General features: G+C 49.9%; 1 protein-coding gene across 1 annotated transcript; it reads right to left on the bottom strand.

The window, feature by feature from the left end:
• Window positions 1-21,059: 21,059 nt before the first annotated feature.
• LOC144163838 (uncharacterized) lies at window positions 21,060-21,647 on the bottom strand. Its single transcript, XM_077694545.1, has one exon. The coding sequence runs from the start codon at window positions 21,645-21,647 to the stop codon at window positions 21,060-21,062; it is 588 nt and encodes a 195-aa protein (XP_077550671.1).
• Between the last annotated feature and the right edge of the window lie 2,818 nt (window positions 21,648-24,465).

Genomic DNA, 24,465 nt, shown 5'->3' with positions numbered 1-24,465 from the left:
ATTGAGCGTGCCCATCAAAGTGCCATGCCTGCAATGGCTTAAGGAGTGTCAACAGGAAGACAGTTTGTGCATACAACTAAGGAGGTTTTGTAGCAAACAATGGCCACCTAGAAGAGACCTGTGTCCGGAGGCCAAGCAGTTTCCAGTTCCGTCACGAGCTGTTTCATGAAGATGACATTCTTTGGTATGGGACCCGAGTAGTAGTTCCTAACTCGTGCCGACCAGCTATCCTGCGGCTACTGCATGAGGGCCATTTTGGAATAACGAAGACGCTGGCAAAAGCAACAGATACAGTCTGGTGGCCTCGAATTTCACGGGACATCGAAGACGTCGTTAAGCGTTGTCATAAATGCGCCGAAATCACCCTCAACAGGGAAATGCCGCTCAAACCAACACCATTTCCAGAAAGACCCTGGCAGCGGATAGCAATGGATCTTTACTTCCAACACAACAAGTGGTGGCTGATCATCACAGATTATTACTCCAGATATCCGGAGATCGCACGTCTTGATCAGCTATCGGCAGCGACGGTGATAACCCACTGCAAGTCAAACTTCGCTCGCCATGGGATACCCGAAGTTGTCACAGACAATGGACCTCAGTTCTCCAGAGTTTCCAGGTCAGAATTCGCCACCTTTGCTCGTGACTACGGGTTTCAGCACGTCACCTCAAGCCCTCACTACCCTCAGAGTAATGGAATGGCAGAATCAGCCGTGAAGATCATTAAGGCATCGACTTCGAAGACGAGAGATGTCTACACGACTCTTCTGGCTTACCGGACAACACTGCTTAGAAACGGCTACAGTCCGGCCCAACTACTGATGGGACGCCGCTTGCGTACTAAGCTACCCATGGCGTCCAAGCTGCTGGTTCCTGAGCTGCCCTACGTCTAAACTGTCCAAAAGTTCGAACAAGCGGATAAGGAACGCCAGCGTGAAGCGTGATCCGTCCTGGGCCGTGGCCACAAGTTGCAACCAGGTGTAGAACCAAGCCCGGTCGCCTGCGAGCCAACTAGCATGTCTGGAACCACTAGTACACAGGATCTGCGGGCCCATCTCCAGCCCTTGTTAACTCACCTGCTTCAGGGTTCTCTGGTTCCGCGATCAGCCTCCACCTGAATCGCGCTCCACTTCACTCCTTGAGCGCCTCCTCCCAACTTGATTTTAACAGGCTGATGTGTCATTGGTTCTGTAGTACAGTACATACAAAATCCAAAGAGAGGGAAGATTAAGGACCTAATAGGACTTGGTTGCTGGCTCGTTGATTTATGACACACAAAGACTGCACGAAAGACGTGGCTCACAGGACGAGCACCGTCATGTTACCCTAATCTTCATCCTCGTCTTTCGTGCAGTCTTATTTCTTCCTGTGAAGATGAAGCATCTCTACTTGCGTAACGCTTGACTCCATGCTAGAGTAGCACCCAAGTGACAAACATGGCTGGCAGACAATAAAGACAATCCAAACAGGTGTGATATTTTGCAAAGATTGATGGCGGCTAGTTGGTGTAACATGCGCTTGTTATGAACACTCAGGCCACGCAGATAGCTGATAGGGGAGACGTTCTCAGGGTGTGAAGTTAAGGCAAGATCTAATATGTTAGACGAGTGCTCGGTAACACGCGGAGGCTCAGTGACCAGTTGGGGCAATCCGAAGGTGAGGCACGTGTTGATAAACTCGCCAGGGGTATTTTTGGTGACATAGAAGCAGTATCAGACCAACTTATACTAGGGAAATTAAAGTCGCCAAATAACAATATAGGACTGTTTGGGTGGGTCATTCTTAGTTGGTTCAAATTTTCATGAAACAGACGTTCAAAAGAAGTGTCAGCACTAGGAGCGCGGTAGCAAACTCCAATCAAGATGCGCGTGTGGGATGCGTGGCAGCAGAGCCAAACAATGTCTAATGGTGATGTAATATTGATATGCACGCAGCGTAGGTCCCGTTTCGTGGCTACAAGGACACTACCACCGCGCAAGTTGTTATCCCTGTCCTTGGGAAATATGTCAAAGTCAGGGAGACGTGGCAATATTCCCGTATCATGGGTTAAAAAGTTAAGCCGCGTTTGTGTTAGTAGAACAATATTTGACGATAAATAATCTATCAAGCCGCATAGCTTATCCCGTTTCGGAATGACACTTATTGGTTAACAAAAATGATAAAGACTGATGGGAAGGACGTGACTCGCGTAGTTTATTTGTTGTCAGCTATAAGCTCTTTTCGACAACCGTATTTGAAGCATGATAAAATACATAGGTTTTGTTGTTTACGCTCAGTGTTTCATGGCGTAGCTTGTAACTGGAGTTTGGAGTTTCCCAAATTCAATTAGGTGCTTACGGGAAAGGCGAGTACTAGGGGAGAGATCCTGAGAAATGCTGAAGTCGGTGTCTTTAAGCTTAGTGCTAAGTGACAGCATAAGGTCCTTATCTTTAAAATGCGCGAATTTAACTATTATTGGCCTGCACTTTCCGGCGCGGAACGTACCTATGCGATGGGCCCTTTCAATGTCACGGGGTTGACCGGTAGTTTGAAGGAGGAGATTGCAGTGCTCAATTACTATTTTTTCCGACTCTCCCCGCGATTCGTTTTGGGTATCCTGGTGCCCATAAAATACCAGGTTATTGCGCCTTGATCTGTTCTCTCCGTCATTGATTCGAGCCGTCATCACTTTTATATGATGATCATTGTTATCAGCATCCAACTGCAGTCCCGTCAGTTGCGGCCTCATAGTCTCTAGGGAAGCATGGTCTGACTCGATCTTATCTAGTCGTTCCTTCATCTCTCTGAAGGTCTTTTCATGCTCCACTAGCGTTGTCTGAATTGCTTTTAATTGCTCTAACATAGCTGACTGACCGTAGTGCAATTCTTTAGGTGCCTTGAGCATTTGCGACGAAACGTCGGCAAAGTCAGAAGAGTGGGTGGAGTCAGGCCCAGGGTTTGTTTCAACACCGCCAGCTAACAAAAGAAGCTGCACAAGCGCGTTTGTACAGTCATAAGCAAAAGTACAAAACCAGTGTAGGCTCGGCAGCACAACTAGGGCACGGTAACTTGTTCGCTTAGCAAAAAGACAATACCGGTTTGTTACCTGCACCAAACAGTTGCGAGGAAGATTAGCTCAGTCCATTGCGGTGCTGCCGAGCCCAGTGAGCGCTGCGACGATCCGGGCGGGTTTTATGTCCAGGTAGAACGCATGCGCTGTGCAGGACGTCCTGGCTTCCAGATAGGTGCGGCATCGCCAAGATGTCACCAGAGATGGCCAGTGGAAGTGAGGTGGCTGCGTAGATCTGGATGCGCGTGGCCTTTCAGTGTCGGTAGCTGCCGCTTTGTCCGCCTTCCACGTCAAAAGACGGCCCGTGAACGGCAGACCTACAGTGTCGACCGGGGCAGGGCAAGCGACGGGCACTCGGGGTGGTTCCGAGAGCTGTAGGCACAGAAATCCGAGAAACTGCACCAAAAAGAAGCGAGGAAGATTAGCTCGGTCCATTGCGCTGCTGCCTAGCCCGCCGAGCCTGCTGTGGGTACGGCTTGCGCAGCCGTGCAGACGAAGCAGGCGATCATCACCGAGTACAAATGAGCTAATCTTTAGTTTGTTGTTCATTTAGCGAATTCTAGTACAATTAGCTCTTATAATTAAATAATTTGGCCACATAAACACAAATTGTGCATTTCTGTTTTCTTTGTTATTGCTGAGAACATGTGTTGTCTGCGTTAGCGAGGATACAAAGGCAGACTACGAGTTCATGGCAGAAGCACAATATCAAACGTTACAGAGTAACAAGACCTGTTTCGTTAAATTGATCACATCATTTCCTTGACAAATATTTCACACGAGTTCTTTAAAGCATTAATGAACAATTACCCGAATTATTTTTTATTTATTAGTTGCAGCTTTCCTCGCGTTAGATGTAGCAGCAGAAGTATGCGCTATTGCTTGAGTCTTCAGCCTTTTATACGTGGTGATAAAACTTTATTCCGTTTATGCTGCATGTCTTCCTTGCAGCATTGTTCGCTTATAGTAACAAGTGAGAAGCAACACGACGATGGTTCCCTGAACTATAAAAGTCTGGTTATGTACGAGTTTGCAGTAGGCAGGGTAGTTAGAGAAGTAGTTTCAGCCAGTTCTTGGCCAATGTGCTAGTATGTGTTCTTGTTTTTGTTCGCGCTGTAGCTATTTTTAAAGTTTTAGTATCTGTTGGTTGTTTTAAATGGCCGCCTCCTCAACTCACACTCACCCAATATAAACAAGCCAATGACTTAGTGCATAGCAACGATATACGGTACAGTTTAGGCGCTTTTGTATGCATTATGAGGTACAAAAAAAAAACACGATAGCACAGCGGGGCTTTGAACCCGGGTCCTTTGCGTAGGAGCCTAGTACTGTATCCGCTGCGCTACGACGGAGGAGCAGCGTTCGCAGCTGCCCTGAATGGTTCGCCCCCTTTTTTTGCCTCACATTTTGGGGCCCGTTTGAGCCACTCTATACTTCTAGTTCACTCTACTACAGGCGACGTTGCGCAATTTCTGGTGTGGGTCATACTCCGACGATCCTCCTCACACGGCTGCCGTGTAGACGGCGCCGGCGTGAGAGGCAGGCAAGAGACAAAGGCAATCGACGCCAACCTCCAAGGGGGTTTATTCCCAGAACCCTGCTGGCCCCGTCTTCCGGGTCATCGATGGGTCCCGCATTGCTCGAGCGGCCGGAGTCGTTCGACTCCCCCGCTACAGGTGGACGATGGTCGGTCCAGGCTCGTAGGGGGAAGGCGCCGAGTCGCTCCACCGTCGCACGCCGTCTCGTCCTCTCTCGGAGCTGCCGCCCGCCGCCGCCGAGCGCCGCAGCAGAGGTCCTCGGTCCCCGCAGCCACCTCCCCACCGAAGCGACTCCCAGCTCCCCGCTCCGATGATGATGATGATGATGATGATGATGATGATCTGTGGTCGTACCCTTTGTATCGGGCGGGCTCCAACATTGGTGCCCAGACCGTATAAACTGTTCACACACAAACCTTAAAAAAAACAGCACACAAAAACACACGCAAGGACAATTTCGGAGAGCTCAGTTTCGTTCTCCGGGGAGCCGGTGCGTACGGTGACGGTCCATCACGCACTATGACTCACGTGCACACACACACTGTCGTTGAGTTCAGGCTGCCTTTGCGGAGCGGTTGCTGCAGGTTCAGTTCAATTACCGGCGCACTATCGTCCACCACTCGCTCAGGCGTTTCTTGGCCACCGTCACCAAGGCCCCCGTGGTTTGCTGTTCCGAGCCGCCGTGAGAGGGGCTGTTCTCCAGTGGCTCAAATCCTAGGAGCTGCGGGAGCGTAGCGCCCTCTGCCAGCGGGGTGAACAGGTTTCGGCAGCAACGCACGACGTGTTCTGTGGTCTCAGCCTCCTCCCCGCAGGCCCGGCAGAGCGTGCTCGTCACTGATGCGTCGAACCGGCTCCGATATTCCAGTGTACGCAGCGCGCCGGCCCGCGCCTCGAAGAGGAGGGCGCTGCCCGTACTGTTGTCGTACAGCCGTTCAACTTTTATGTCCGGTTTGCATCGTCGGTACAGCTGGAGAGTGTCTTTTTTTTCCATCGCCTTTCTCCAGCTTTCCTGTTCCTGCTGTTGTACCTGGGCCCCAACCAGCCTGGCCCACCCGCGTGCAGTGTCTGCACGTACTTCGTTCGCGAAGAAGCCAAACTTATTTCGCAGGTGTTGCACTCGTTTGGTCCAGGCCGTGCGTATGCATTTCTGGTGCACGTACGCAAAGACCCGGCGTGCCCAACGGTGTGGCGCCATTAGGCGGAGCCTGCCATCGTAGGCCAGCTTGCTGTGAGCCTCTCGCGCCTCAAATGTAGACCAACCCAGCTCCCCCAGTGGCTTCGTTGGCTACGCGCCCGTGGCAGCCGGGGGCCAGGCGTCCGACAGCGCGCTGGCCGCGCTCCAGCCACTCGCGTGTTGGAGACGTCAGGCAAATCACAGCGTTGGCGAAAGTAAGCGCCGGGACGTGCACTGACTTCCATAGCTCCCGCACCATGAGGAAACGATTAAATCCCCACAGGCACCGTCGGCGTAGGACGGTGCTGGCTCTCTTGGACGCTTGCCTCAGGTGGTCCTCATGGGCTGTGAGGTACTTTGCTTCCGTACTAAGGTGTACCCCTAAGTACCGGTATTTGGTATGCTGTACGATTGGATCCCCACAAGGCAACCGTATTGCCGGTTCTGCGTCCTTGTCGCCCGCGAAGCACAACACTGCTGATTTATTCGCGTTGAAGCAGAGCCCCAGCCTTGCGAGCGTGTCCGCGCAGATGTCCACCAGTCTCTGGAGCTCCTCCGAGGTGCTCGCCAGCAGCACAATATCATCCGCAAAGACGAGACCGGGGAGGAAACACTGGCTCTTCAGTCCCTCGGTAGAATACTCCAGTCTGAAACCGAGGTCAGCCTGCAGGAGGTTGCGTTCCAGCGGTGCCGTGTAGAGCATGTATAGGAGTGGTGAGAGTGGGCATCCTTGTTTCAGACCCTTCTGGACCGGTACCTCGTCTGACACAGCACCATTCACTGTTGCTACTACAGTGTTGTTAGTATACAGGCGGTGCAGGACATCTACCCACGTGGGTGGCATTTCAAGGGCCCGGAGGGAGCGCAGCAGTGTGTCGTGGGGCACATTGTCATATGCCTTTGACACGTCGAGGAAGCAGCTCATGAGCTCACGTCCCTCGCTTCGCGCGATTTCGATGCACTGTGTGAGGACGAACAGGTTGTCTTCAAGCCTGCGGTCATGCCGGAAGCCGTTTTGCAGTTCGCTCAGGTGTTTGCCAGTCTCCGCCCAGGCAACCATCCATGCCTTTAGGACTTGAGCAAACACCCTGTACAGTACACTGGTGATGGTCAGTGGACGGTGGTCACTCAGTAGTCCTTTGTTCCCGCCTTTCTTAGGGGTCAAAATTACCCTGCCTCGGGTCCAGTCTGCTGGTATTGGCTGGCCAGCGAGTATGCCACTATAGATATCGGCCAGCTGCTCTCTTGCCTGGTCTCCGAGGATCTTCACGATGCCGGCTGGGATTCCGTCGAGGCCTTGGGCTGTGCGTGGGCTAATGTGGCTGAGTGCCTTGTCCAGCGCTAGCCGCGACACTGTCCATTCCAAGTGGCTCAGGTATCCTGTTGCTGCGCTGGCACCTCTCGGCGCATCTGGTGGGCTGGCACTACAGTCCGTCTCTTTTGGCGCCGCGTAGAGACGGCGGATGTGTTCAGTGAGGTGTCGCTGCAGGTTATCCGTCACCGCACCGGAGTCTTCCTCACGGATTTCAGCTGCTGAAGCTCTCCTGTCCAGTGATGACACGTACGACCAGAATTTCGCCGTCGCCCCTTTTCCCGCTGATTTTATGTCCTGTAGCTTGCGGTTGTCCGCTTCCGCTATCTTTCGCTGCGTCACGACTTGCATCTCGTGCTTTCTGAGCAGATAATCCTTCCAGGCTTCCTGCGCCGCCTCCTTGCTCAGCGTCTTGACCGCCTGCCTGTGTTTCCGGTTAGCCAGCCGTCGAGCCCGTAGTGCAGCCTGTACGTCATTGTCCCACCAGCTTTTTCTACGGGGTCCTCCTCGGGAGTTCACTCTCTTTTCATGCTTGCGCATGATTCGCCGGAGCTCCTCGACGTACTCTTCGTATGTCGTCGCAGCCCGGCGCCTGGCGCTGTCTTCGAACTCCTTGGCCACTTCCTCATACGCTGCGACAGGCAGGTACCGTGAGGCTGGTATTCTGTGTTCCGTCTTTTTCCGGCGCCATGGTGATGCATCAAACTCGAGTTTGATTCTATTGTGGTCGCTGCCCAAGCTGTACCGGCCTTCCTCGTCGATATGCGCCGTATGCAGCATCTTGCTGAGGCCCGGCGAAATCAGCGCGTAGTCGATGCTTGTGCTGCTGCCGCGGGCACACCAGGTGATTGTCCCCTCGCAGTCCGCACGCAGGTTGACAACCTCAAGCTCGAGGTCTTCAGCTAGTGCCTGCATAAGGCCGCCATTGTGGTCAAGGTAACCATCCAGTTCTTGTATGTGGCCGTTAAAGTCCCCCATCAGTAGGACTTCTTTGTCTCTGCCCCAGCGCTGGATATCTTCCCTTATGCATCGCGCAATGCCCACGTTTTCGGAGTAGTGTTCGTGTGACACCCCGAGGTACACCACACACGCAATCACTTCGGCGTTGTGTATACGCCCCGTCACCCATTTGTGGTTCTCGCATGCTCCATTTAGCGGTTCCCACGACCGCTCCCTGTGCCACAAGAAGCCGACACCACCCCCTTTCCGGGAAGTGTTTGATCGGTTAGAGCCAGCCCAGCTCCAGTCCGGATGGAGCGGCGGTTCCTCCAGGTCCCGTAAATGGGTCTCGGCTATGGCATATAGAGACACTCTTTCCTCCTGTAGCACCTGATATAGTTCCTCCCACCTAGCACGCCTTCTGCCACCATGTATGTTCAGGAACCCCACGACCGTACTTCTCGCTTTTTTGCGTCTGCGTGGGCGCTTCGCAGTTTTGCGTGTCTTGGGGCTGGCGTGCTGGTTTTTATGAGTTCGTGGTGCCGTGTTGCGACAGTGGCCACTGGTCTCTGTTGTTGGTGTGCTCGGCAGCAAAACATGGGTCGTTGAGCGGTTTACTTGCAGCTGTTTCTCCACGACTTCCCTCGATGTGGTACTTTCTCTTGGGATTGGCCGGGAGGCACGGTGCTGGTGACCCCTACGATGTGCGCGTCGACGACTGCGGTGGGTTCGCTGCAGCTTAGTTGATCTCCCTACTGCCCGCACTGTTGGGCCATGTGGTGGCGAACGAAGTCGCCGACCAGTCGGAACAGGTCGAAGCCCGCACTGGGTGGACCCGTTAGCTGCGGGGGTGTTGGCCACAACTGCGGTACAGGTAAATGTTGGGCAGGAGGAGGAGGCTGGGGCCGGGGTATTGTCCCTAACCCATGGGGCACCCGTACTGTCGCAGGTGCAAAAGGGGTTGGGGGCGGTGACCTTTCCCAAGGGAACGCCAGTGGCCAAAGGGGAGTAGCCTGGTACTGTACTTGGTGCTGGGGGTGGTGTGGTGCGTTGACGCTGTGGTCGTTTTGCGTTGCCCTGTGCACTGGTGACGCAAGGGACTTGCGATGCTTCCTCGGCATTTTGGAGTCTTGCGAAGACTGCGGTTTCTGAGCCGTCGTGCGGCCACGGTGGAGCCGATGACCTAAAAAACCTTGAGTAGCTTCACAGATCCTTTCAGCGACGAAGCTGATTCCTTGAGGACTGTATCGCACGCCCTCTTTTTCCCACATCGTGGCGACCCAGCCTTTGTTCAGGTTGACGAACCTATGCCCGGCTCGCTTGCACCACTTTCGCAGCTGGGCATTAGCAAGCATGACGGCGGCCCGTACCTCTTCGCCCTGATTGGTGACATCAGGTATGGAGCATACGAGCAACCTGGTCGAGCGGTCTATGCCGCCATCCAGCTCACGCGTCACCTGCTCGGGCTGGCCTTTCATCACTTCGGTGAGCCCGACGTGTACAACGTAGCGTCGCTGAATTGGCCGAGCTTTGCGGTCGTACCTGGCAATGGATTCCATGGCTGTTGCCACTGAGCTGTTCCCTTTCCGGTACATACACCCCACTGCTTTAGGCAGCTCGATTGCTCTTTGTACAGATGTCGCAATCGCGCCCACGTTTCCGTCCCCGACAATGATGACCTCACGGTCGACACTCTGAGCAGGGAAGACACACTTGTCACCAGGGCCTGGATGCGACCTCGATGCTCGGTGTTGTTGGGAAGAGGGCGTTCCTCCCTGCGGCTGTTGCTTGGATGCCGGTGACAGGGGTGACACAGAGCTGGCAACGATTTTTGCATCGGCATCATTGTGGCTCGGCGACTCTCGGCCGCCTATCTGTGAGCAGTGCAGGCATCTAGTAGCCGAGTCATCTTGCGCAGGGAGAACAAGAGGAACAGGCTGCTCGACGACTGGGATTTTAACTCCAGTTTCAACTCCATCAGGTTTGTCAGCGGCCGGCGCAGGAGAAGGCCGCGCAGATATGTCAAGAGTGCTGGAAGCTTCCGTAGGCGTCACTTCACCCTGTGCACGACCACTGCGCGATGTGTGATCCGGTGACTGTAGGATATCCGGTGTCTCGTGCCTTGGGTCCCCTTCTTTGGAAATCGTGACCTCCGCCTCAGAGCTGTTGTCCACGGAGAGGCGGGGCTGGGCGGTCAACTGCAGAACTTGTTCTTGCAGTTGCATTACTACACTCCTGAGCTCGGTTGCCTCCTTCTCCGCAGCCTCCACTTTACGGGCCAGAGCAGCGCTAGAGGAACAAATGTTGCAGACGAAGCTTCCTGACGTTCGGGCATCCCGGAGAGTCCTGAAGCCGGTTTCATCCAGGTACGCCCACCTGCGGCACTGGTCGCACTGCACCTGCGGCGCGTCATCATCCTCCCGCCGCGTCGTTTGTTTTCACCATTTCTCTGAGTGCGCCGATCCGCAGGCGCACGGAGACGGTGGCACGGGAAACAGGTTTGCGGGGGAACGGCGAGGACTGGTTTTGGGAGAAAGGCGGCTCCCCAAAGGCAGTGCTCCTCGATTCGCGGCGCCGCACCTAGGCCTACTGCCTGGTCACGGTGTCTTTCTGGGGTAGTATGCTGCAGACACTCACCAATTTGCTGCTCTAGAAGTGTTCAGTGGAACGTCCGTCATCGAAGCCATACCGGGAAATCAAAAATCCCGCGCGAGGCGGTGAAACTGGGCTGCGAGGCTGAGCGGTAGCAGCAGGGCCAACATCACACCGAACGCCACGCGCGCCGGTGGCGCCATCTCGCGACGCGCAAGTGAACCTCTCTTCTTGCCGTATTGTTGCACAATCCCGCGCAAGCCGCACGGCCCTGCGACCGCTGCCGCGTACCGAGTCTGCAACGCGGGCAGCCACAATTCCCACTTCTAGTTCACTCTGCTGCAGTCGACGTTGCGATAGTCACGCGTTGAGCGGAGGTCGCTCCACTGCCCCTGCTAGTACACTGTAACAACGCTCACACCCAGAGGCAAATACATTACTGGCGATTGACCAGATGTTTGAGTGGCGCCCCCTGGCTCTGACGTCGGCTTATGGACTCGCGCCGTTGTCGTCTGCTACACTACGCTTGTGAGGGGCAGCAGTGCCTGCGCTAGAAATCGCCCGCTTTGACGCTCTAGGGCATTAAAAACCTTTTTCTTATACTACAGTTATTTTTTCCAGCTTCTGACACATCTGAATAATTTCAAGATGTATCCCCCACAACTTCGTAACACCAGAGAGGAGAGAACGACTTTCTTCAGAGCATCGGTCAGAAGATCGTGTGTAACTCGTCCTTTCTAGCTTATTCGCGCGGTTTAGCGCTCAGAGCTTCTGGATAAGTATTCAAAATGCGGAGGTTTCCCTACAGTATTTTTGAGATGCTCTTATGAAGAGTCAACAGTCTAATGCTACGTACCAAGCAGCGGGCCCCTACGCGCGCATCGCACAGCAGGATATAAAGTGGCTGCCTTCTATTTCTTTCGTTGCTCTTTACTTGCATCAGATGAATGTTTTTTTCTGTGCCCAACGCATTAATTTCTCTGTACCATCACAAACGTCTTATTAGTAGGTTTGGGGGTGTTTGGGAGGCTCACAAAGATCGCGTGGATATTTTATTCAGGCTGCATTCCATACATCCCCGTCTTCACAAATTGGCTTTCGCTATGGCTAGAGTGAACTAGAACACAGAGTGGTTCAAACGAGCTGCCAAAAAGGAAGGAAAAACAGGGTAACGGTACGGAAGGGTAATCCCCTGAAGTCTTGCGATCGTCTTGCCGCCACGCGGTGGTCAGTGGTAACTTGAGCTTCTGCGTGGATAATTTCAAAACAAACAAAAACAATCAATTTTTACAAAATTATAGAAAAATATAAGCAGGCAAATAAATATTTCTTTAAGTAATTGGACTTTATTATTAATACTGCGAAATTAAAGAGAATTTTTTTGTATGATGATGATGATTAGTGGCTTTCCTTTGAATCGAGGTGTCGGTTGTCAGCAACCGACTTGCCTGTTTTATTACGTTTACTTGCCCTACTCCCAGCTAACCTTATAGATTTGCTTCCTCTCTCCCTTCACTCCCTCTTTTCTGTTTTAAACTAATCGCCCCCATCCCCCTTTTTTCTCCCCTAGCTGTTCTAAATTCTCATCCGTATTGTTACTCCGCCTGCGTACCTATCCCTTCCCTACTTTTCCTCAACCACCACTCCAGTCGCCTCTTCGTCACGTCTATGTCCTTGAAGTTGAGGTTCAACCTCGCCCCTAATCCCAAAGCCACCGCCAGCGTCGTTTCCCCCTCACCCCGCAGTGGGCGTATCTGTGTGCAGCTCCTGACAATATGGTCTATAGTTTCCCGATCACCGCCGCAGCATGCACACGTTTCATCCTGCTGCCTGTAGCTGCCCGTGTATGCCCGGGTTCTCAGCACCCTGCCCGTGCCTCGAAGAGCAACGCACTGCCTCTCGCATTGCCATAGAATCCCTCGTTCTTAATTTCCTTTTTCTCTGCCCTATAGGTCTCCAGGGTTTTTTTCGCTTCCATTCCCTGTGCCCACTTCGTCGTCTCTGCTGCCTTTACCTGCTTTTTAACTGTTGTGTAAACCCCGCTTTCCCCTACCGACTTTCCGTACCGCTTGGTCAGCTGTGTGGTCCTCCGTCTCCACTGCGTGTCCACGCTCCTCATATACGGGTACTTAAACACCCTCGCACCCAATTTTTCGTCCTCCATATTTTGAAGTCGCTACTCAAACTTTATCTTTGTCTGCGCTTCCTTCGCCTCGAAAGTCGACCAACTCATATCCCCTTGTACCGCTTCATTTGTAGTTTTACTGTGGGCCCCTAGGGCTAATCTGCCTACCGCCCTCTGATTTACTTCCAGGCCCGCTTGGGTCTCTGACTTCATGCACAGAACCGAATTAGCGAAAGTTAATCCTGGTACCATGACCCCTTTCCAGACTCCCCTTACCACCTTGTATTTGCTGTATCCCCAGAGGGCTATATGCTTTATTATAGCCGCGTTCCGTCTTCCTTTCGTCTTAAGGTGAGCCTCATGCGCTTGCGTGTAATTTTCGCTGCTGTTCAGCCATACTCCTAAATATTTATACTCTTTCACCAATGGTATTTCTACTTGCTGCACTGATACTCTTTTGTGCTCCTCGCCGTCATTAAAGACCATGATCCCCGATTTTTCTCTGCTAAAGGATAGCCCAAGGTGCCTCGCTTCTTCACCGCATATATCCATCAAGCCCTGCATACTTATCTGCTTGTCCGCCATCAAAAGTATGTCGTCTGCATACATTAGTCCCGGAACTCGTTGTCCCGGAACCCCAGAGTGCTGACTTGTAGCTTCCTTTCTAACCCCGCCATGTAGATCATGAACAGCAGCGGAGAAAAAGGACATCCTTGTTTCAAACCCTTGTAGGTGTATACAGACCTATTGTATGTTACCCCCTCCCACACTATTTGCACTTGGTTCTCCCGGTATAGCTCCTTGAGTAAGCTAATGAATTCTGCCCAAATCCCTCGTCCTCCAGGATACTCCAAAGCCGCTCCCTGTCTACATTATCATACGCCGCCTTAATGTCCAGAAAGGCTAACCACAAAGGTCGGTTTTGCATCTTCGCCACCTCTATGCATTGGCTTACCACGAATAAGTTGTCGTCTAGTCTTCTGTCCATTCGAAACCCCTTTTGAAGATCCCCTAATATCCTATTTTCTTCCACCCACTGCTCTAGTTCGAACTTCAATGCCTGCATTGCTAACCTGTACAGCACTGACGTGACAGTTACTGGCCTATACGAGCTCGGGTTTGTCCTGACTCCTTTGCTAATGTACACTAAGTTTATCCTGCTCATTTGCCACGCAGCCGGTATTGCCTTTTCTTCTATCCTTGTTCTGATGGCTTGCAGTAGCTTCCCCTTCCTCTTTGGTCCTAACTGGTTATTCAACTCCATCGGTATCCCATCCGTGCCTGCCGCGGTATTCTTGGGGACCTTTTCGTCTGCTCTTTTCCATTTCAGCTTGTCCCCATCTATCTCCAGACATTCTGGCCTACCCGCCGCGACATCTCTGTGTCGCTGAGGGGTCTCTTCATCCACCTTACCGAACTTGTCCGTGATGATTTTGTGTAGGTATGCCAATGCTTCATCTCCCTTGAGCATCTGCCCCTGCCCGTTTTCTATAGTACCGCCTTCTGTGGGACTCGTACGTTTCCCTAATGCCTGCACATGGTTCCAAAACCTTTTATGCGCGTCCCTACAACATCCTCGTATTTGCGCTGCCCATCGCTCGCTTTCCCCATTTATTTTCTCCTGCACTAATTGCTGCACTTCCTGTTTCATTTGCTTATACTGCTCCCATTTTAGGTTCACCTCCTCCTGATGTCTCCCGATCCTCTTGGCCTGCCTGTGCTCTCTAGACGCCTGTTTACGCCTCTCTATCGCCGCCTTCATTTCTTTGTTCCACCAGATTTTGGGTGTTTTTTTCCTCTTCATCGACTGGCCCCCTCTGCCTTGACTATTTTTTCCTGCATAGTCTTGATGAGCCTGTCATATTCCCACTCTTCTCCAGGATTTCTTTCTATGTCAGCCTCTGTGCTTTTGGCTATATCCGCAATTTGTTTGCTGTTTAACTTTGTGCGCCGCCGCGGTAGACCCGTTTTTTCGCCCCCCAGTTTCCCAAAACTCCGGTTTATGCGCTTGTGGTCACTGCCCATACTGTGGCCCCCTTCCTCATCTATCGTCATTCTATCCAACCTTTCATAAAGTCCCTCTGAAATAAGGCAGTAGTCAATACTCGACTGTCCTACCACACTCCCACGTTATTTGACCCTGGCATTTTTGTTCTCTATATACTATGACCAGCTTCTGGTACTAACACATATCTAGCATTAGATTTCCGTTGAAGTCTCTGTACCCGTCTAGATCTTCAATGTGGGCGTTCAGATCCCCTACCAATAGTACCTCCCCGGAACTTTTCACATCTTCGATGTCCTTTTTTAGACACGCCACCAGTTTTCGTTTTGTTCTCTGCTATCCTTACCCGTCCACAGGTAAGACACCCCTAAAACCATCTCCCTACCCTCCACTATCCTTTTCATCCACACATGTTCTTTACAGTCTTCTTTCACTCTCTTCCAATTAGCCCCCTGCCGTACAAGCATACCTACTCCGCCTTTTCTCAATCCAGCGGTCCTGTTACAACCTTCTCATACATACTCTCCGATTAGCGGAGGTTCCTCCAAGTCCCGTAGGTGCGTCTCGGTCACAGCGTATACCTGCATATCTTCCTCTTCTAGCTGCTCAGTAATCTCCATGCACTTCTCTCTTTTCCTGCTACCCTGCATGTTTATGTACGCGGTCTTCAGTTTCGCCCTCTCATCTTTACACGCCGTAGTCGTCCCTTTCGTTTGCCTACACCGAACTGCAACGACTCCGCTATCTCCTTTTGCACCTTGCATTTGTCTACGCCATCTTGGCAAAGGCCTGTGGGCCCCCTAAAAAAGCCACAGTTCGCGCCGCGTGTCGTCTTCCGATGGCTGCTCCCACCTGTCCGTTGAAATGCACTCCGTCACACTGGAACGCCCTTTTCCGGACCACCCATCGGACATCCCTGTTGATGTCTACCACAGCGAAACTCAGCTCCTTGCCCAGCTCCCGTATGTCTCGGTTTACCGCTACAACTTCCCTTTCCACATGTACTCCTCTCCCAATTATCTCTGGTACTGTGCTCACAATGACCTGCACATGTGGGCACAGCGCCCGAAGTTCCTTCACCCCCTTTTCTAGCTGCTTGCGCACTCCCGCGCCCATTCCCTGCAGAACATCATTGGTTCCTCCTGCGATATTCACTAGGTTCTGCCCCTGCATATTTTCCTACATTTTATCCTTTGCCTTTTCTAACACTACCCTGACCGTCTGCCCCGGAAACACGCCAACCTGCACTCTCTCGTCCTCTCTCACCCGGCCTCTAATTTCCATTTTTGAGTACCGCACGTTGAAGTCCCCCGCCACGATCACCATGCGCCTTTCTTCCTTTTCCTGGCTGCCCCCCGTCGCTGCCACCCTCTCCCGCACCGGCTGAGTCAGCGCCAGTTTGGGATCGTCTTCCGGCGTGGAGTCTTTGTCCTCCTCCTTTCCCTTGTCGGGGTCAAGCACTGCCGATACATCTGCCTTGTGACCGGATTTCATTGTTTGTCGGGATGTCACCCTTCGTCGCCAGTTTGAGCCCCATTTGCACCAACCTCGCTTCGAGTGCCTTCCTCTGCTCTTGTTCATCCTTCAACTCCTCCTGTAGCTCGCCTACCTGACCTCTGAGCTGCTCCCTTTCTTCGTCGAGCCGGTCGAGTCGCGACGCTAGCACACACACTCTGCACCTGAAGTCATCCCCTTCCGCGTCCTCGACCGACTCAAATCTCGTCTCTTCGAGCGGGTATTCGTGCTCGCACCCCGTGCGCACCACACCCGGCTTCTTCCTCTGAGGCAAGGTACTGCCCGTCGAAGGCGTGCCTAACTATGGCTTACTTCACTGCCGCGTTCTCGCGCGCTCGCCTCCAATCTAAAAGTAAGCCGCAACGTGCGATTCTTTCCTACAGCATCAATTCTTCTTTCACGAATTATCAACTATCACGCTTACAAACCGCCACGTGCAACAACGGCGCGAAACATCTCATTCGGTCACTTCCCTACGCTAGCAACTACCGCCCCTTTCAACTAACCTACATCTCTCTCTAAAACATGGTCACTCTAAAAAAAGAATAATACATTTGAAGTTGAAGTTGAAGTTGAAGGTTAATTTCTGAATACAGAAAAACGGAGGGAAGGCAAAAGGCGGCTAGCCTGACAGAGGCCTTCCCTCCAAGCACAGTTGACACGCAGGTACAAACAACTAAACAGAACATGGCAATTATTTTGGAAAGCAGAACATAAAAATGTTTTCCAAGAAAATTTCAAACACTTATCCGTTTTCGTCGTCGATGCCTCCGCCGCGCTCTGTACGTCCGCACACCTCGACAGCTCTCTCAGACCTCGAAGCTCTCTCACACCTCGAAGCTACCTCGAATCCTGTAGCTGTACAGAATACAGCTACCTGTACCTGTAAGAATACAGCTACCTGTATTCTTGCGATGGCGGCGCCGCGAAGCGGCGGCCACCAACAACTCTGGCGTCGTCTGCTACATGAACCTCTGCAACGCGGAGCCATCGCATGGATGATACTGCACCCCGTGGCTTGAAGAGAGCGCCTACATGCTAAAAACCGGCGTGAAGCGACTAGTCCTCTCATCTAAAATATGAATCGGTAGCGCATCAGTTACCGAAATATATGTTTTTTCGCCTAATATACCTTCGGTTTTTAATGCTTGGTGAAAAACGCTGCCGGGCTCTGACTACCACCTCTCTGCATGAACACGCACTTATGAGGCGAAGATTTTTCAAATGTAACGTTGCATAAAAGAAAATCATGTATAGGCATAGATTTTCATATTTGTATGAAACTCTATGTGTATATGTAGGCGTAAATATGTATTACTCTATGTGTATATGTAGGCGTAAATATGTATTAAACGTATTCGGCGCTAAGAAAATTGAGGTGCTGATTTTTTTTATAATCGCAAACTACAAATTAGCCCGTGATTGTCTGTTCCAAAGAAGCACGAATATTTATTTCACAGTCAGAGTATAACTCTCAAATGTCGTGCCGAACAGAAAATAAATACTTAACGTCTATACAGTAACCCTTAAGCACAGTTACCCAAGGTAAAGGGGACATTTAAAAAAACTGACCAAAACAAAGACACAACAAAGCAGCACTGGTGGGAATCGAACCCCGGACTTTTGCATATGGAGCGAGTACTCTACCACTGCGCCACATGTTTAACTTTTTCCTTCTTTAATACATGGAAAGTTTAGAGAGAAGTCTGCCAAGACAATTGACACACAATTTAAACACTAACAGACCGCAAAGGGTAAGCACGTCAGTCTAACAAAGGTCGGCACCAATTAAAACTCAGGCAAGCAAACGCACGCATCCAAAAGATGCAGCCAGTAGGGTGGATCACTGTGCGCAACATAAACGCTCCCTACCAACGCCGCCTGTTCCCGAAAAATGCACTTGGTCGGCCTGGGGGGTTCAGTATGCTGCTCAGTCATGCGGAACTTCCACAAGCTAAACAAACCTAGGAGCACAAAAAGTCATATGGCACCAGATTAACGTCCTCAAATGGCAAGAAGCGAGTGTTTAAGAATTGTGATAGCAGCGCCCCTAACGAATTTTACCCGTTTTTTGCTTCACTTTTGATGTTTGATAGTATAGGCGTTTGAACCACTCTGTGTTCTAGTTCACTCTACTATGGCTGCGGGCAAGAAGGGGCATATCTGCAGTGTGCGTTGTTTGTTCACTTAAAAATTCAATGAGAAGGTCTGTGCTACGACATAACGATCGCGCCCAAGACAACGTTGTCCAGAGGACCGTTGAAGGCTATCATAACCGTTATCATAACGAACGAACCGTTATCATAACGAACTGACTGTCAATCTGAACAACTGACATAAGTAGACGACGAATGCAAGTATCCCAAAGGCGACGTCACGAAGGCGCGCTTCGCAGCGCCGCCCGTGCTCGCGCTCACCGCGAATTTTGTGGAAACATGCTTTATTACGTATAAATAAAATGAATATATCAGTATAAAATAGATCTATTGAATAAAAGGAAATGCAAATAATGATTTTAATGACTAACACTTGTTTACTGCTTTTTGGTTGTGTCAGCCTGGTGTGAATTGACGCAACATTTGAACACAGAGGTCGGAACGCGCACAGCTGGGATTCTTTACATCTATATATACTTCATATACAAAATTACCAATGGCACATGAAGTAATAAACTTACAGCTTCATTGATAAAAGGCAACTGAAAATAACATCTGTAGTAGGGTAGGCTTTGTTGCACGACAGCAAAGCTGTGCAAGAAAGACGCCAACAATATTGTGCATAAAAATGCTGAATTTCCGGACGGCCACATTCAGGCGCAAAAGCTAGTTCCGAACACATCACACGTCCAGATGTTCTCCCACCTAATTTGTAGGGTCCCTGAGGAGACCATGTATTTGCATGGTTATATGTATTACGAAATATAAGTTTATTCTTGTTGTTCTTGCTCGCAAAGCATTATCCGGTGCACCAGTTGTACTATTTTTAATGTAAAAAACAGACAACCCATTTAAATCATATACAGAAGCAATGTAAGTCAAGCTGCTTATTTTATCAACTTGGAATAGCTTAAAATTAAGACGTTACTACTCATTCAGTATACCGTGTTATTGTTACATGTGATTTCTATGCAATATTATAATACTTGCTAGTCTTTGCGCGCTTTAGCATTTCTATTTACCCATCTTACAGACAATGGTAAGAATAAAGAAATTTGGCTACCATAGATGTGGCATGTTTTCCTGATCCTCCGTTTGTGATGCGACATATTCACAAAATGTATTGAAGTGAAGCTCTCGTGCCTCAATGCTGGATCTTTTAAGCCAGAACGCACTGCAGGAAAGCCAACTTTATCCATGGAAGGGCTGAAGGTGGTGATGGTGATAATAATCCTCTAAGTAGGAAAGCCAGCTTTACACAATGGGAGGGCAAATTGTAATGACGATGAAACGCGAAGTACGAAAGCCAACTTTACATTTTTGGACGCCACATAATGAAGGAGAAGAGGAAGAGAAGCAGGAGGAGGAATGCGAAGCTTTTTCCGATACAAATGGAACGTCCACAATCCAATCAGCCAAAGTCCAAATCAACGACAACGCTGTGCTAACCGAAGCCTCATATTCAGATTACCTGATTACGCAACTAAAAAATACCACCACATTTGCTTAGCTCAGTACTGTGCATTGTGAACTTTCCATTTGCATCGGAGATAGCTTGGCGTTTCAACCATCTTTTTTTCAGAAACGGGGTGTTAGATTTTGTATGCTTTGCATTGCTAGAAAATCAAATTATGTACCGCCTATACGCAGACGCAAACAAAGCCAGGGACACACACATGTATATTCTTACTTTGTATGTGTTTGTATCAGCGCCCCGAAATTTTGCAATGCGGTACCAACAAACCTAACTAGCACTGTGAAAATAAAATCAGCAAACAAAAATATGCTAAAAATGCTCTTTACACGTGACCCACATTGCAAAGTGCAAGAGTCCCTGTGACCCCCCTGTTTTAAACAGAGTAGTGGAGTGTAAAAGAGAGTCTTAGTGGAATCAAAGGGAGTCATTGCAGCAACGACTCCCTTTTGACTACGTTTTTTTAGAGTGTAAAGTGACGGCCGTAGTGGTATGGGCGGAATTTCTGATCTACCCAAACAACAGCGGGACACTCCTCGGTAATCGGGTAATTGTTCTCGCCGTGACTGAGAGAACGGCTGGCGCAGGAAACAGCCCTTTCTGGTCATCAGTCTTCAAGAAAACAGTACCTAACTCTTTCGCTACCGCGCCTATTCAAAATCGTTCAATTTGATCGATACTTTGGGAACACCTTTTCATAGCGTTCTAGGCGTTCTCGAACAAGTAAATCTGTTTGGAGTGATATCAGAAAATGGCCTTTCAAAATCAGTTTTGTTTTCATTTTTGCAACAAAAATGTGATTTTTGACACGCGTTTGAATCGCCTGGGTGTGGAAAAGGGACGTGGTTATCTCGCGTCACTGCTACCAACGAAGGATGCGTGCCACTAGTAATTACTCTGCACCAACGTTTGTTTTTTGCCATCATGGCGTGAATGGTGAACCAGCAAACGATTTTCAATCGTCAGGTTCACAACCTGACAATAATAATCCCAGAAATCGGCTGAAAACAGTGTTTGTTTGCAAAGCTACATTATGATTTTAGGCAGTTTTATTGCCTTTGCGCACGTTGTTCTAAGTGGTGTGGTAGTTCTATTTACCACACGACCATTCGCGAACAGCTTACAACAGTTTCGGTTTCGTTTCTGCATCGCGAAATTCATATTTAGCGCTACTACGCAGTTACTCAACTTCAATGCTTGCCATTCCATAGCCCCAAGGGGTGACAATTTTGCTGTCACGGAACACTGTTACCACTCCGTGGTACCGAGGTAGTCGCAAAATCTGCTGAACGACTTCGGCACTATTCGGATGGTGACCTCGAACTCCTGCTCCACCGGGGGCTGCCGGGGCATCCGATGGAAGCTCGTCCGGGCCCGGCATCCTGTTTTCTGCTGCTGCTGCTTCTGCTGCTAGTCCGCTGTCACCGTACAATCGCTTTGCTGCTGTTGAATCGTATTCCTCTTGATTTCCACGTTTCCGTCTACTTGGCATTCCACATAGGCTCCGGCCCCGAATCTTTTCTTCGACCACGTTCTTTATGCCCAAACCTGCTGCTCCCAAAGCAGAGTGCCAGTTGCCCGTGCGTGCAAAGTCTGATGCAAACTCACGAACAGAGGTCCGGTCTACTGAAAAAATGTCCGAGTCACATTGTGCAAGGCTGTACGCCTGATCGTGCTGCTGGGCAATGCGATCGTCCTCGTCCACTGGCTGTCCGTTATTCAGGGGGTTGCCGGGGCCCAAGTAGCGGTAACCTGGGAAAACAAACATGTCTGTTCACGTTCTTGCTCACACTGAAACACACACGGTAGGGGTAGCTGCAACTACTACAGCACCACTTTGGTTTTATTCAGAATGACCCCCCCCCCCCCGAAGAACACTCCCAATTTATAACGCCTCTATTTAACCTAACCTAACCTAACCTTACCTAACCTAACATTTCCTTTCCTCCATGGCCTTGAGAGTCCGCGATTGATCCTCGAACAAAGCACGCCGCTCCTGATTTCCCCCATCTAAACCGATTTCTGCGATAAGAAGTTCAGATGCAAGTCAAAAGATCCTACCCTGCCGCCAGATATCTGTTCCGCCGAGGACAGCGCTTCCAACCAGCCTTACACTGCCAGCTGTTCGCCTTCCAGTTTCGTTTCTATACGAGGGCATCTCCGGGTGTCTAGTGTTACTTATTAGTTGAACTGTCTATGCGGACGGAGTCTCCGATAAGTTTTGTACTGTTTCATTTGAAAAATGTTAGGTGGTGCTGCAATAGAGGAGGCTCCTTGTGCTGATCGCTTTTATCACGCAACTGCTACTCGGCTAAAGACCGCAGGGCACGATTCTAGCGCATCGTACCTAGTTTTTGCTACCAAGGCTACAACTGCGAGTAAGAAGATGACAATAAAGCTCAGCTTTATGTTTTGAGAGATAACTGACTGTGAACGTCAACAAGCATCAACCACGGCATTCCGTTTTCAAATGCATGCATGCTTTTTCCGCATCGCATGCTTGTCCCAAATATTGTGCTCGCTGTAAATGCAAAGTCAGTCATTGACAAGATGTTTTTACGTTATTTGGGGCAAATTGGCGCCTCTGATAATGTCAAACAGCAAGATTTATTCCAGGGAGCCACCCGAAATTGCACATTTTGATTTGGAGGTTGGGCTTCACTGAATGACACGAGCGCCGTGCGTGCTAACATTTTTTTTTTATATATGACAAACTGTTCCGCGCAAGTCGACATTTTTTCTAGGGCGTGTTTTTGAAATGTTTCCCTCCAAAATGTATATTCTAATTCTTTTTCTACTACCGGTGGTTTGATATACACAACTCATTTTTTTATCATTTTTTTCGACAACTTCACAAAAAACTTGGTTTTGATATATTTTTTTGCAACTAAGATATATAAAGCATAAAAAACTGGTGTTATTGAAAATGCCGTTAAATATTCTGTATTTTGTGTTGCTGTAATTAGTGCCTAACCGATTTTTCTAGCAGGAAAAAAATGTTTTCTTGGACCCCTTAAAATCGGTCAATTTTCCGGCGGTAGCGAACACCTAAGCCATGTCCACTGGCGTCCACGTGGAGAAGAACTGGTCGGGACACGTCAAAGTGGCACAGTACTGGACCGCCAGTAAGTGCTTGTTTCAACTCTTGAAAGGCCTGTTCACACTCATCAGACCACACAAACGGTGTTCCGCAGAGCATGAGCTTGTTGAGAGGGGAAGCAATGGCAGCAAAGATCCGGACGAAAGGACGGAAGTTCGAGGACTGGCCTAAGCTCGCAGATTCTTTTGTTGTAACTGCGGCGGAAAATTGATTACAGCAGCAGTTTTCTCAGGATCAGGCCTCACAGCGTCCTCGCTCACTACGTGCCCAGAAACTTTAATGTTTCGACTAGCGAAGCGGTACTTAGCGTTGATCTGGAGCCCCGCATTGGATAGACAGGTGAGAACGTCATCCAGTCGCTTTAGGTGCTCACAGAAACTCGAAGAAAATATAACGATGTCATCGAGATAGCAGAATCATGTTTTCCACTTGAGACCACGGAGTACAGGGTCGATCATTCGTTCAAATGTTCCAGGGGCATTGCAAAGCCCTAATGCCAGGACGTTAAATTCATGGAGCCCATCGGGGGTGGTGAACGCGGTCTTCTCTTTATCCTCCTCATGTATAGTGATCTGCCAGTACCCCGAGAGCAGATCAACCGTTGAGAAATATTCGGTGCCTTGTAAGCAATGTAGGGTGTCATCAATCCGTGGCATTGGGTAAACATCCTTTCGGGTTATTCTGTTCAATTCTCAATAAAATCGCACCAATCCGTCCTTCTTCTGCACTAGCACAACCGGAGAAGACCACGGACTATTTGACGGCTGAATGATGTTCCGCTGAATTATATCGGCGACGTTGTCACTGACTGGGGCCGCCCGTCTTCATCGTGAAAGACAGTTAAAAGGACCATAAACGTAACTTACATCTTCCTGTCTTAAGACGATAGTCTTTCTTGGGCTGCCTCTAAACACGAAAATTTTCGTCAGTCTGTCTGTCTGTCCGTTTCTTGATTTAGTCACCGGGCCAAACCATAAAAAGAATTGTGAAACGAGAAGTTTATATATATGCAAAATTTTTCAAAACCACAAAAACTGCGAAGGTACTTGATTCTTGCCAACATTGCTGAACAAAACAAACAAAAAAGGAGATTAGGCATATTTGAGGCAAAACATCGACACATAATTGATACTAGACAGTGTTCTTTTCATTTGAAATAGACGTGGGCTTGATACTTGCAATAGCAAATAAAAAATTGATTGGTTGTAGGGTTTACCGGACGTACCATGTACGTCCGTATAACATCCGGATTTAACGCTTCCGTACGTCCAGTCGGACGTCCGAAATCGTATGTATTTTGGATGTTCAGTAAAAAATTCCAGAATCGCATAGCGATAAATTCCGACAATGAATGCTCCAGTGCTCGAGGCCAACACACAACCGGGCAGACAGCCATACATGAGCACAGTGAAATTTCATCACGTGATTCGTTAGCGGTTCTCCATTCTGATATGTCCTTGTCCAAACACATAACCGTTGGAGACGG

The sequence above is a fragment of the Haemaphysalis longicornis genome, unplaced genomic scaffold (assembly GCF_048455015.1).
Source record: "Haemaphysalis longicornis isolate Haplotype H1 unplaced genomic scaffold, Haemaphysalis longicornis Haplotype H1 scaffold_1, whole genome shotgun sequence".
NCBI classification, from domain to species: Eukaryota; Metazoa; Arthropoda; class Arachnida; order Ixodida; family Ixodidae; genus Haemaphysalis; species Haemaphysalis longicornis.
Note: the sequence above shows the minus strand (reverse complement) of the source record. Positions and strands in the feature narration are given on the sequence as shown.

Excerpts from the sequence above, each read along its gene's own strand:
- LOC144163838 (XM_077694545.1), bottom strand. The coding sequence starts at position 21,647 with ATGTTTGTTTTCCCAGGTTACCGCTACTTGGGCCCCGGCAACCCCCTG.